The sequence below is a fragment of the Alnus glutinosa genome, chromosome 1 (assembly GCF_958979055.1).
Source record: "Alnus glutinosa chromosome 1, dhAlnGlut1.1, whole genome shotgun sequence".
NCBI classification, from domain to species: domain Eukaryota; kingdom Viridiplantae; phylum Streptophyta; class Magnoliopsida; order Fagales; family Betulaceae; genus Alnus; species Alnus glutinosa.
In genome coordinates this window covers 7,275,762-7,288,202 of record NC_084886.1, presented here as the reverse complement: position 1 = coordinate 7,288,202, position 12,441 = coordinate 7,275,762, and the positions used below count along the sequence as shown (strand labels likewise).

Genomic DNA, 12,441 nt, shown 5'->3' with positions numbered 1-12,441 from the left:
ACGTTATTTACAGAACTAAGCAAAAATTATTCTGGCTTTTGTTTATATAATCCAATGGAGTGTGTTTTTAACCTTTTATTTAGCTATTTTAGCTTAAAGTTGTATATAACTAATCCATTGAGAGTGCTCTAATTAACCTACCAATAAAAAGACACGTGACCTTTTTTGAACGCCCAACATATATATTTATTTCAAAAGAAAATAGAACCTAAAATTAGAGTATTCAATATTATGACATTTAAAATATTTTTAAACTTATTAGAATGATCTTAAGTACTCAGAAGGTGCTTGCAAAAGTGTGTAGCATTCTAAAAGTTGATAAAGATGACATTGTTTTCATGTTTCAACACAATTTTGGCTGCCATAGTTTTGAATTTTCTAACTTATCTTTGGTTGTCTTTTTCCTAATTATGTCCGCTTGAAAGAATCGGTATTAGAAATACAATACACAGCGGAATAAATTATTCGATACCTTTTATGAACCGAAATAAATTTGTTCTTACGTAATTGTTTCACATGCTTTATTCTTGAATTCTTCAATGTCTTTCTTCTCTCAAATGGTAGAGCGAGCATACTCTTAGAGCAATACCCACAATTTCTACAGTCTAAATATCTTCCACAGATTCAGAAAACGAGAGACGTGAGTATACAAGCACATGCTGCTCTGAGTTTTTTTATCTGTTCTGTTCGGTCACCTTTACAAAAATGGTGCATTACATTTTATACACAATATTTGGCATGTAACTGCTCAACAGTTACAAGCCATTGAGGGTGCGTTTGAGGTTTGAGATTTGGATTTAGTAGATAAAAAGTACAATTTTAAACTAAATTGCAAAAAACAAATTATTTAAAAATTGCAATTTAAGTAAAATGTTTGGCAACGCTACATTCAGCATGATGAGTAAATGCCCATTATGGGGCCACTTCACTTACTACAATCGGGTAGAAGAAAACTTCAATTATTTATTTATTTTACAATTTGTGGAGGCGACTTTTGGTTTACAAATTACAACTATACAAGTATCATAGGGGGGAAAAAACACTTCTCAAATCCGAATGCATACAACAAAATTACAGAAACATGAACATTTGTACGGACAAAATAATGTAAGATGTGTTTGCATTTACAACACAAAAATGTTGTTGATAGCTCATTGTCATCATTCGTCGACAAAAAAAAAAGAGGGGCGGGGGGGGGGGGGGGGTAGGAACAAAATTATAGGACTCCGAATTTGAGCAGATTGAATTGGAGAAAGAAAGAGAGGAACACATGCCAGGGGTTAACCAAGGGCACCATCAAGTCAAATTTGGAGGCATGTGAATTACTGCACTTCCTGCAGATGCCTGATTTGCTGCGCGGTTACTACCAAAATTCTTTCGATTCGATTCCCTTGCAATTCTTGAACCAAACTACACCACAGTAAATCGGAACGATTAAATCTCTTAATAATCAAATAGTGGTGTTCATAGGTAACCGACATTGCAATGAGATCAACTATAATTGGATTTTGTTATTTAGTTGCATCTGAGTTTTTAATACTGGAAAACCAGTCAAATTGATATCATGTGATTTTATCGTCTTCCAAAAAGATAAGATGAGATAATTATGTTATTTTCAACAAAATTACTATGAAAAGAATACATACCTGAATTGCTCTTTTAGGCAGAACAGCTGCTTCATATAAACCAAGCAATTGTGCAACCTTTCAACAAACATAATGCACAAACAAATTAATATCTGGCCAGGATTCACCACAAGAAATAGGAATATTTTGCGGCAACAAAATTCAAAACCAAATATGTACATATAAGGTAACATTTTGCCGTAAAATTTGAAATCCCCTGTCGAGCTTGGAAGCAAACTTTCATATTAGCAGCAAAAGAGATATCAATATAGACCAAACCCCAATAAAGGACTGGAAACTTAATCAGTTCGAGGAAAAACCGTATGGAAGCATTATATGAAGATAGCAAGATGATGAGACAGGGAGTGAACCTAAAGAAACTTCAATCTAGATTAGATAAGAATTTTCCCCCAACTTCACATTCTCGGGTTCCCTCCACTTCAGATGCCCTATCAGAGCATCCCCTTCAGCATAGAGCTGCTCAAAGTTAAATCCAATTGAACAGCAATAAGCTTGACATTTTTCCAACAGAACTTTATGTCATCCACATGGTTAGCTTGACAGTTCAACTATCAGGGAAAATAATAACCATGCACAAGATAGTTTGTAGTACTACTATAATGGGCAGTAAATAAACTGTGATTCACTTGACCAATTTATTGTCTGCTACTTTCAGATGATGTCAATCCTCAGTTTCCACCAAAAACAGCTTCTGGTCAGGGTAATGGTATTCTTTCAACCATCAACAATTACAAAACCATATGACTTCCAAAACTATTGGTTTTGATCATTCAAAAATTCATGAATATAATATCAGTAGAGATATAGATGCTACAATGCATACAAAACTTCTCCCAATAAATGGTTTGTCAGACACTCATCATTCATCAACACAATACTCATGTCATGATGACTTGAGGCACAAGTAATATACTATGATGCATTGCAAATTATAAATGTAAACATCATGCATAAAAACCCAGGAAAAAGATGCTCTTACAAAAGCATGCACATATGCTGGCACTTTCTCAGATGTTACAGAAACTTTAAAAAACATATGCATAACCTCATATCTGTGTCTATCTCACCTATCATATATTAGGGTATGACAGAGAATGTAAACTTAACAAAAGATATGGCACTTACCTCTCTCAGAATCTTCTTGTCACCAGTTCCACTAGGTTGATCAAGGTTGGCAACCTCCCACAAAGGAATATTAAGCAGAGTCCTTATAACATTTTCATCCAAGAAAGGAAATCTAGCCTTTGGGGAAAAAAAGGAAGAATTAGATGCTTACCAAATGAGACGAATCAATGATATAATTAATAATCTTCGTCTAAGATTTTAGCAATACCTCTTTCCCGTTATCAGCAATACATCTATCATCTCTTCCTAGATTTCTCTTCCAAATTCTCAGCATGTCCAGTTTCATTTCCTCATGTAGCCCAAGCCAACTGATACAGCATATGAGACCACCAGAATGAGTAGGCGCAATAAACTTGTATCACTCCACAATTTACCAAATGATTTGTTTAGTTATAGGTCACTACATACGCTGAATTAAATCAAATCACTGTCACTCTAAACAGGATAAATTTCAGTTGTTAACATGCTAATGCACAAGAGGAAGGTAATTCTGTCTCTCAGAATGAATTTAGCACTGATAAGATTCCTTTATAAAAACAATAAATTTCAGAAGAGCCTATCACTAAGGTAGCCCAATATGTGTATTAACCCATACAAAAGGAGAATACAACTCCAGCAGATGCGGACCTACTGTAACTGTGAAGTTGGCCCATAACTAAAAGGCCACAGCAGGAAGTGAATCACAGTAGCCACTGAAGTAAACATACAGACACCCATGCAAGTGCATGTGCACATACACGCAAACAGCCAAACAAGCTGAATACAATATTGTCGAAGACTTCAATCCAAAATCAGTTTTTGAGTTTGCCAAGGGATTTTAATAGCGGCATCCACAAATCATCTTACTCTTTTCTGCCTCCTCATTTGGTCATGATTAGCTATCAAATTGAGGGGATTATTTTGTTCTATACTTAATAAAGTAATTTTGTTAAAAGTTGACAGGATTAGTGGCAGCACCAAAGGAAGTTTTAAAGGCCTTACCTCGACTCTGAGGCCCAAATCAGATAAAGGTGTCAGGATGTTAAGGGCCACTTTTCATGATTTTCAACAACTAAATTTTGTTCAAACAATCTCACCTAGTTCCAGTGTTTCAGATGTTATTCCAGCTGCAGCAGCAAGATACTTTTCATGTTTTATGTTTCATTCGGTCAACAAACTGATATTAGCAAAAGAATGCTACTTTACAACATATAAATTGAGCAAACAATCATATGTGCGCATACACACACAAATTGGTTTCAGACATGGAAAAAAAAATAGTTCACAAGATCATCTAATTTATTCCAGATAAGTGCATACCTTTCCTGTCTATATTTTGTTCTATGCCTACCATAGCCAGCACATTGCTCATCAGCACCAGAACCAACAAGGACAATCCTGGCCTTTGACTTGTATTTAACACGTTCAAGATCCTCATCATTATTATTGTTATTTCCTTCACACACCCAACCACTGCCGCTAGCGGCCAGCCATAAAGCTATTCCTATGTTAAGGTCCTGCAATTTCAGTTTCACTTGAGATATAATATACTATACATTCAGAAAAACATAATAGCAGACATGTTGTATCAATGACAAAAGAAGAGAGATCTGGAATTGATTCGATTTACTCTGTTATTCAGTTCTTTCATGGGACAAAACAACTATAGGACAAAATAAGTTTAAAGATCATAAGGTACCTTATGAGATCTAAAGGTGAGATTACGACCTAAGCCTACAGTTAAGGAACATCAAAAGCACGCTAATGAGATAATTATGTGCATCTATGATGTTATCCCATAATATTAGGAGCTTTGTATCAGTTAGAACGACATAAGAATTTATGGTCATTTATGTAATTCATTTGACGCTAAAAGCAGGGTATATCATAGACTAACACAAGCTACTCTACTCTAAAGAAAGAGACAGACTACCATGTAAGTATTTGCAGGATTTATTAGTGACATGACGTGCTTTGTTTCAAAATCCAATTTCGATAAATCAGCATCAGTCTCCACAAGTTTCCACCTGCAGTCCAATATAATCTGAATTGGTTTGAAATAGCACAAGGCAAGACAATTATAGAGGATGTGACATTAAGACAGGTGTGAAAGCTGGGGTACTTTATACAACATATAACACAAAAAGCTTCTTAGTACGGGAAACCAGAGACCAAGACAAAATTTTAATTCCATAGTCCATACCTTCTCAAGGGTGCAATTCTTCTCAACTCCTTTACCCCTGCCTTGGCAGAGATTCTATCAGGAGCAGACTGACCATCGAAGCTCACATTAAGTAGATCGATCTCATCTGTCAATGAAATTTGATAGGACATGAGCTTAGCAACAGGCTTGACAGAAGGATTTTATAATACATGCGATTATCTTAGCTTTCCAGTTTCAACTCCAATAAATTGGAGCCCATTGAGAAATGTACAAAAATAACACAGAACATTAAGAGGGAAAAAAAATGTAAACATAGCTTTCACTGCAACACTTACAGCTGGGATCAAGGCATTCATCCAGTAGTGCTGCAAGTATCATAGAATCCAATCCACCAGAGAAAAGAACTGCCACTGGTGCGAGTTCCCCTTGTCTTATATCACAGGTAACTGCCTATGCATTTCATCTCAAAAGAATTCAATTAGTACAAAATCAATAAATCAAAAAAACCAAAAGAGAAATAATTAAGCTTACTCAAGGTTAATAAGTTGCAAAATATTCTATAATTTTTTACTCGTCAATGAAGTGTTCAAGAAAAAATATATGTATATCTCACTACACCATATAATGAAACTGGGTACAATTGAAATTCAGTTCAATCAGTTCTTGAACCTGAAAAATTCTATGCTGTGAAGTGCGCCGCTTCACAGATTCCCTTAAAGCAACCAGCACAATCTGTGCTTGCCCTGAAACTGAAACTGGAATAGGCCCTACACAGTTAGGATAAAACAACATTTGACATCATTACGAAAAGAAAAAAAAAACCTAGAATTAGATTCTGCTATCATCTCCATGAGTCAAAATGGAAGTCGTTCATATATTGTAACTAAAGTTTGGAATATCTACATATAGCCTTTCTAGAGAATGGTATGACATCCACCTGATTTGGACGGCAATATATCTGAACTAGCTGAATGCATATCATGTTGCTCTCTAGGCGGCTTACAAAGAGAAAGGTATAAATCTTCAGGTTTGGGTTCAACAGAAGTTCTCTCCCAATCAAGTAGTTCTTTCAGAATGGCATCCCTCCATTCATGTTTACTGACTTCACCAACCAGAAACCCATCCAATTTTGGAGCATCAAAAGATATGCCATATAACCCACATGGAAGCTCTTCCCAGAAATTGAGGTTGTTAATTCCATTTTCAGCTTCAAAATCTACAGTGCATTGACATCACTTGATATAAAAATCTTTCTGGCATCAAGGGTCAATAATTGGCAAAATCAAACAGCAAAAATGAAAGGGACTTGTTGGCTAATAAACTTGTAATTATACTAGTTAAGTAATGAATTATTTTTCATGGCACGTAGTCATTGATATTTTACAACAGTATTAATAGCGTCAGCAAAAATTTGATAATGTCTGTATCTGAAGAGAAATATTTTATTGTTAACATTTCCAGCTCAGATTTGAAAGGCAAAAAACAAAAAGGATAAAAGGAACAGACATGCAGAAGAGGGAAGGTCCATGACTGCATGATATTTCATGGCAGCACTTGCTCAGTTTGGCTCATTGCAGCCTATGGCAAAGTATAAGGAATAGCTCAATTTGCCAAAGGTGTATTAATAGTCTTGCCCATTGAGTTCTTTTCCTTTTCCATAAACTGCAATTAGGAAAAAGATGCTGTATAGAGAAAAAAAAAATCCATAAAAGGCTCAATGCATGTGAGCTTCCACATGCAACCAAGTAGCAGCCTACAAGGTACACATCCCACCCTGCACATTGTAAAATTGCCTATTGCATGTAGAAGTTCATAACATGTCACATAGCATTTGCCTGAATTCTATCAGCCATAGAGGGGACTTTTTTGTCAAAGTAGTGAAATGTATTATGGAAATCTTTACATATGAACTAATAAAGACAAGGAGACTGATATGGAGAACAAAATTTCAGAAAGGAAAAGGCTTGGAATATAAGGAGAACTGCATGGAGAGATGTCCTATTACATGGTGTCTCAAGATCAAGGAACAGAACTAAAGTAAAAGAATAGAGATGGAAGAATGAAAAAGAAGAATATGTTCTTGAACAATAACATGCACAATTTACTTGACAAATCATTTCAGAATTACTAGTGAGCAAGAAAATCAACTTCAGCTCATTGTATTACTATAACAAGCCACTGCACAACAGAAGTTGAACCAGAACAACCAAATGAGTAAAGCTCTGCTGAGGATTATATACCAGAACTCCGCTCAGTGGAAGAAACTGGTGATACAGAAGATAGCAGGAACCGATTGTCCTCCAAAGTCGGCCAGTGAACAAGAAGGCTTCGCCTACCAAATGCATCTCGACCAAACCACAGGGTTTTTGAACTTTCCTATAAATATTATATTAAGCAAACTTGAGAAATAAGAAGCTAGAAAAGAGGCATATTGCACAAATTTAATCAAGACAAATTGAAACTTACCACTCTAAGTTACCTGCCAGTAGATCACAGACCATGGCCCCTTGATTGTAGAAAGAAGATCTGGAAGAGACTTTTGTCCTTTTTCATCACAAGAGCACGTTCTTTTGCAGAAGCAGCACTTTCCCAGAGCTTGCATAAGAATTTCAGTATCATTGCTATCACTGTTAATGTAAATTCCTCCAAATATTTCACCTTCAAAGTAGATAGAACATAAAGTTGGATTCTGAGTTAAATATATCAGCTAGCTAAATGATCGAAGTTAAAGACATCAATTTGAAACTTCAAATCTGGGCCTTAATTGGAGTCAAAAGCATTTGTCACTGAAGTGAAATACATTTACACAAAAGCTATTTACATTTTCCCTGTCAACTAACTACAGAAAAAAAATAAAAGAAAAGGAGTAATGCTAGAAACCACATGTTTATTTAACAACTATCCTATAATGCTGACGTGGCAATCCCAACCAACCCTTTGATTTTTTTTTTACAAGGATTGATTGAGATTGCCACGTCAGCATTGTGGGATAGTTATGGGATAAAAATGTAGTTTCTAGTATTATTCAAAGAAAAAACAAATTATTGAAAAAAAAAACTGAAAAGATACTAAATTAGCAAAAAATAAATAAATTCAAATATAAATGTCAAATGAACCATTACTTGACCGCATAAAATAGTTCTGCCAGAATGTAAGGTACCAACAAGACGCACCAGCAGGAACCAGATCCAACAAAAACTCAAAGTGACAAAATAGGCTAAAAGCATGTAAAAGAAACTTTATGCAGGACAAAAATCAAATCATGATGGACACAAGCTCTTTGATCTAACCACAGCAGAGACAAGTAAACATACCATTATATACAAGAACATTCCCAGATGTATCCATCAAGGGCTGAACAATAGGATTAATACCCCTAAGCTGTAAGGTGGCACCGATAAAGTGAAGTTCTGCCACAAATTTGGGCACGCTAAAACAATTTTCTAGCTCATGTGTTTGTCCATTTGAATCAAATAAGCAATCATTTTTATTCTCAAGATGTTGCAAATACGACTCGCCCCTTTCTTTTTCCTCTTCTTCCTCAACAAAGGATATAATTTGTCGCTCCTCGGCAGAGCTTGAAGTCTTTGAACAAAGGAAAACCTTCTTGCTACCCAAGCTATCAGGACCCCTTCTCCGTAGAGCTGCTTTAAGATCATCTATGGAGAATTGCAACTGGTGCACCAATAAAAATTAGTAACTTTTTCCAAATAGCTAGGGATTACAGAACAATTCGTACACTATAAAATGTTCAAATAAAACTTGATTAATTCAATAAACGACATACTTTAACTAGCAAGATCCTTCGAGTGTGGCTATGAGAGGGAGATCTTAACCAAATCCAAAACACACCATTAACTCATGTAGACAATATCTAGAACAAAACAATGCTAAACGTGAAAGACCAATAAATCTTCCATTTCTTTCTCAAAAGCTAAAAAAAAAAAAACACAAGTCTGGTCTCGCATAAGCACTACCTTACAACCAACGATTTTTCACTTTTTCACTCTTTCTTTAATTCAATAAAAGAACAAAGGGTACAATCCAAGTACACAATAAGTATACAAGAGAGACCCATAATTAGGGGGGGGAAAAAAAGAACACAAGTCCAGAAATTCCGAAAAACTAGAATAGCGATGACTATTGTACACTGCCATTCAAGCACAAAGAGATCTGAAAATGACAGCTTTTAACTCTACCACCGATTTCTCAGTCTTCGAAATTCCAAACATTCCCGGCTGCCCGCTCCAACTAGCCAGCAACTCCCCCATCCTTCAAGGCAATAGGCATGACCCACTCTACACCGTTTTTTGATAAGTAAACCATATAATTAACAATAAAACAATGCGAAGAACGTTCGGAGTTTGAAAAACGCTAGTATAACCGAATTCTGATACATATTTCCGATTGCTCGATTAAATGTTTGACTTTTTTTATTTTTCTATAACCTAAATTATGAAGCCATTTTAGCATACATCATTAACCCCACATTTCCAGGGGAAAATTTTAGTTTTGCAAGTATAAATGAAATCTTGGAAGGACACTTATCAAGAATCACTCAAAGTATATTTACGTCCTGGTAACAGTCAGTAAATAAGACGAGGTAAAACAAAAGAATTGGCAAACGTAAAGAATAACTTTTACTTGCTCGGCCTTGGACGTGGACGCTGGAGGTGCGGAATCAAGAAAAAGCAGAGATGATGCATCAATACGAATGCCTGAGATAATCACAGCTATTCCACACATCTCCTTCACTCCCTCTCGTTCTGCGTCTGCGCCTCCGTCTTCGTCCTTTACAAAAGCCTAAACCCTATTTTAGAATGGGACAGAAGGGTTTTTCATGTTTAATAAATAAATATGAAAAATGTTGAGAACCAGCAAAAGCGAAGGCTTCCGTAGCATAGTGGTAGTGCGTTCGCTTCGTAAGCGAAAGGTCGCGAGTTCGATCCTCGCCGGGAGCTCTTCCTTATCTTTTTTTCCTCGTTCCTGAACGCCATTTCATATCGACTCGCCCCGCGTCAAACGTGCCCTTTTCCTTTTGCCATTATTAGATTTTTTTATTTTTTATTTTTTAATTTCTTTCTCTTATCATTGCATTTTTTGACTTCAGTTGTTGTATATCAGTTCCGTCATCCTAGTACATTGACTATGACAAATTTGGTATTTGACCAGAAAAAAAAAAATTGAATGGCAAATTTGGTAAACTCTTCTATTCTTCGGTATTAATAAGAGTTGGAATCCAATATGATCTCCTCTCTCTCTCTCAATCTTACTTGATTTTGTTGAAAAAAAATAAAAAATACTGAAATCTTATAAATAAATAAAAAAGATAAAAAAAAAAAAAAAAAAAAACTACTATTTAACTTAATTACTAAGGAATAGCCTATAGGAATAGAATCAAAATATGCTGATAAAGCTTATTAAGAGAATAAAAATCTAGAGTTCCTAACATTTTCTCACCTTTAAAAACAACCTTGCATTCCAGGTTTGATTATTAATGAAACAGCTTTTCAATCTCGTCCTCGTTCCCATGGTGGCCGCCATGTCCTTGTTAAGGGTAATGTCTCGTGACTAGTGTGCGGTAGAAGACGAACAAGAGAAAGATTTTCAATATTCCTCATTTTACTGAAAATATCACTCACAACAACAACAAAAATTTGAATCAATATTATCCCTAAAAAATTAAAAAATATAAGGTAAATATAAAAAAAAAAAATGGCCATTGACCCTATCTATAAGAACTTCTAGCTCTGTTCCTGCCGCTCATCACTAGATTTGTTATCTCTTCAATATTAAAACAATTATCATTTTTAATTCTAAAATTTTTATCTTTGTTGCGTCTAACTCCTTTTGCAAGGCATGGCTTTTACAAGTTAGCTTGGGTAGAAAATGAATTGTTTATGCCACTTGTTAATTGACCTACCACATTGATTATTTGACAATTTTCAACGATCGTCAAGTTGATCCCCATCTCTCATTGCAAGTGAAACTTGATATCTAACTAACACCACTTCCACCCCTCGGTGGTCTAGGGTTCGGTCAATAGATCGTTTAATGGATTCTTCCACCTCTCATGGAACCATCGCCAACCACCCCCCACGAAGACCAAACAACCCAATCGACTACCACACCACAAGCATGTCAACGACACCCCATGTTCACACACAATCAAATTCGGTTGTTTTTTTCTTTTTTTCTTTTTGGATGGGCTTGATGAATACGCAAGAGAAAAAAAAAAATTATTGCGATATTTCCTTCGGTAGCGATTTCTTGAAGTAGCATATTAACGCATTAGAGATTTACTTTCAATTTAATTAAATCCACAAATTTTAACAAATAATTTTGAGAGAGAACCACTCTAATGTCATGCTAATATTACTCTGTCGTTGGCTTCCCTTAGTTCCCCAATGTAACTAATGTTCTCCTACTTTGATCTCCATCGTGTATACGATTGAGTTGTAACTAACCGATGACTAGTACAGTACCCTATACTATAACCACGTGGCTATTTCGCTACATGGTATTTATACACGTCGCGATTTCGCCACGTGTGTAATTTACCAAGTAGCGAAATGTGTTGCGTAGGTAATTAGCCACACGGATTTTAACACGTCACCAATTAGCCACGTGGATTATTGTCACGTTGCCACTTAACCATGCGGTAAATAAGCCACGTGGCTAAAAAAATTATATATATATATATTTTCAATTTTTCAGGAATTGAAAATTTTTTATTTTTTTTTTCAATTTTTTTTTTATAAATTAGTCACGTGCTTTATTGGCCATGTCGCCAATTGGCCACATGAAAAATAAACCACATGGCTAATTATTTATTTATTTTTTTCATATTAAAATTTTAGCCACGTGGGTTATTTGCCACGTGGCTATTTGGTATATAAATTTTAAAAAAACGAATTAAAAAACCGGTGTGGGTGCGCTTTGGTATATTGAAATTTCAAATTTGACTTTACAATTAATTATTTCAATTTTTGTTTTATTTCTAAAAGCTACCTTACATTTAATGCTATCTCTCTCTCTCTCTCTCTTCACTTCCACTCTCTTCTCTCTCACTCGACGACCACTCACTCTCACTCTCTTCTCTCTCTCATCGACCACTCACCCCTACTGGCCCGGCCGCACGCCACCACCCGAGGAGATCGGCCAACTCACTCTTACAGGCCTCCGATCTTCGTCGACCACAGGTACTCTCTCTCTATCTCTCTCACACTCTCTCTTGTGCTGATCTCTCTCTCTCTCTCTCTCTCTTTCTTATCCCTTGATGTTTCGGTGATGCAGGGATCGGAGGACCGGCCTAATTTTGAATCTGATTTTGGGTTTTTGTTGTTTTGGTTTGATGGCCGGGTTTGAATTCGGCGACTAGGCGATTTTCGATGACTGGGTTTTTGTTGTTTTGGTTTTTTGAATCTAATTTCCGGCGACTGGGCAATTTTGGTGATTCTTGGTATTTTTTTGGTGTTTTGTTAGTAATGGGTCGACAGAGAATTTTTGGGGGATTTTTTGAATTGG

At 35.8% G+C, this 12,441-nt stretch overlaps 1 protein-coding gene and 1 non-coding gene across 2 annotated transcripts; one reads left to right on the top strand and one right to left on the bottom strand.

Annotated features, from left to right (window-relative positions):
• Window positions 1-965: 965 nt before the first annotated feature.
• On the bottom strand, window positions 966-9,738 carry LOC133869621 (uncharacterized). The gene is made up of 14 exons (XM_062306667.1): window positions 9,559-9,738; window positions 8,229-8,589; window positions 7,394-7,572; window positions 7,155-7,290; window positions 5,852-6,130; window positions 5,584-5,681; window positions 5,250-5,364; window positions 4,954-5,059; window positions 4,684-4,777; window positions 4,071-4,267; window positions 2,980-3,079; window positions 2,772-2,888; window positions 1,647-1,703; window positions 966-1,410 (listed from the first exon to the last, which is right to left on the bottom strand). The coding sequence occupies exons 1-14, from the start codon at window positions 9,658-9,660 to the stop codon at window positions 1,297-1,299; spliced, it is 2,055 nt and encodes a 684-aa protein (XP_062162651.1). The 5' UTR covers window positions 9,661-9,738; the 3' UTR covers window positions 966-1,296.
• A 65-nt stretch (window positions 9,739-9,803) lies between these two features.
• On the top strand, window positions 9,804-9,875 carry TRNAT-CGU (transfer RNA threonine (anticodon CGU)). Its single transcript has one exon. It is a non-coding gene; the product is annotated as a tRNA-Thr (tRNA).
• Window positions 9,876-12,441: the final 2,566 nt, after the last annotated feature.

Excerpts from the sequence above, each read along its gene's own strand:
- LOC133869621 (XM_062306667.1), bottom strand. The coding sequence starts at position 9,660 with ATGTGTGGAATAGCTGTGATTATCTCAGGCATTCGTATTGATGCATCA. Across the intron at positions 6,131-7,154 it reads TTCCACTGAGCGGAGTTCTG|ATTTTGAAGCTGAAAATGGA; the intron begins GTATATAATCCT and ends AATGCACTGTAG. Across the intron at positions 5,060-5,249 it reads TGAATGCCTTGATCCCAGCT|ATGAGATCGATCTACTTAAT; the intron begins GTAAGTGTTGCA and ends TTTCATTGACAG.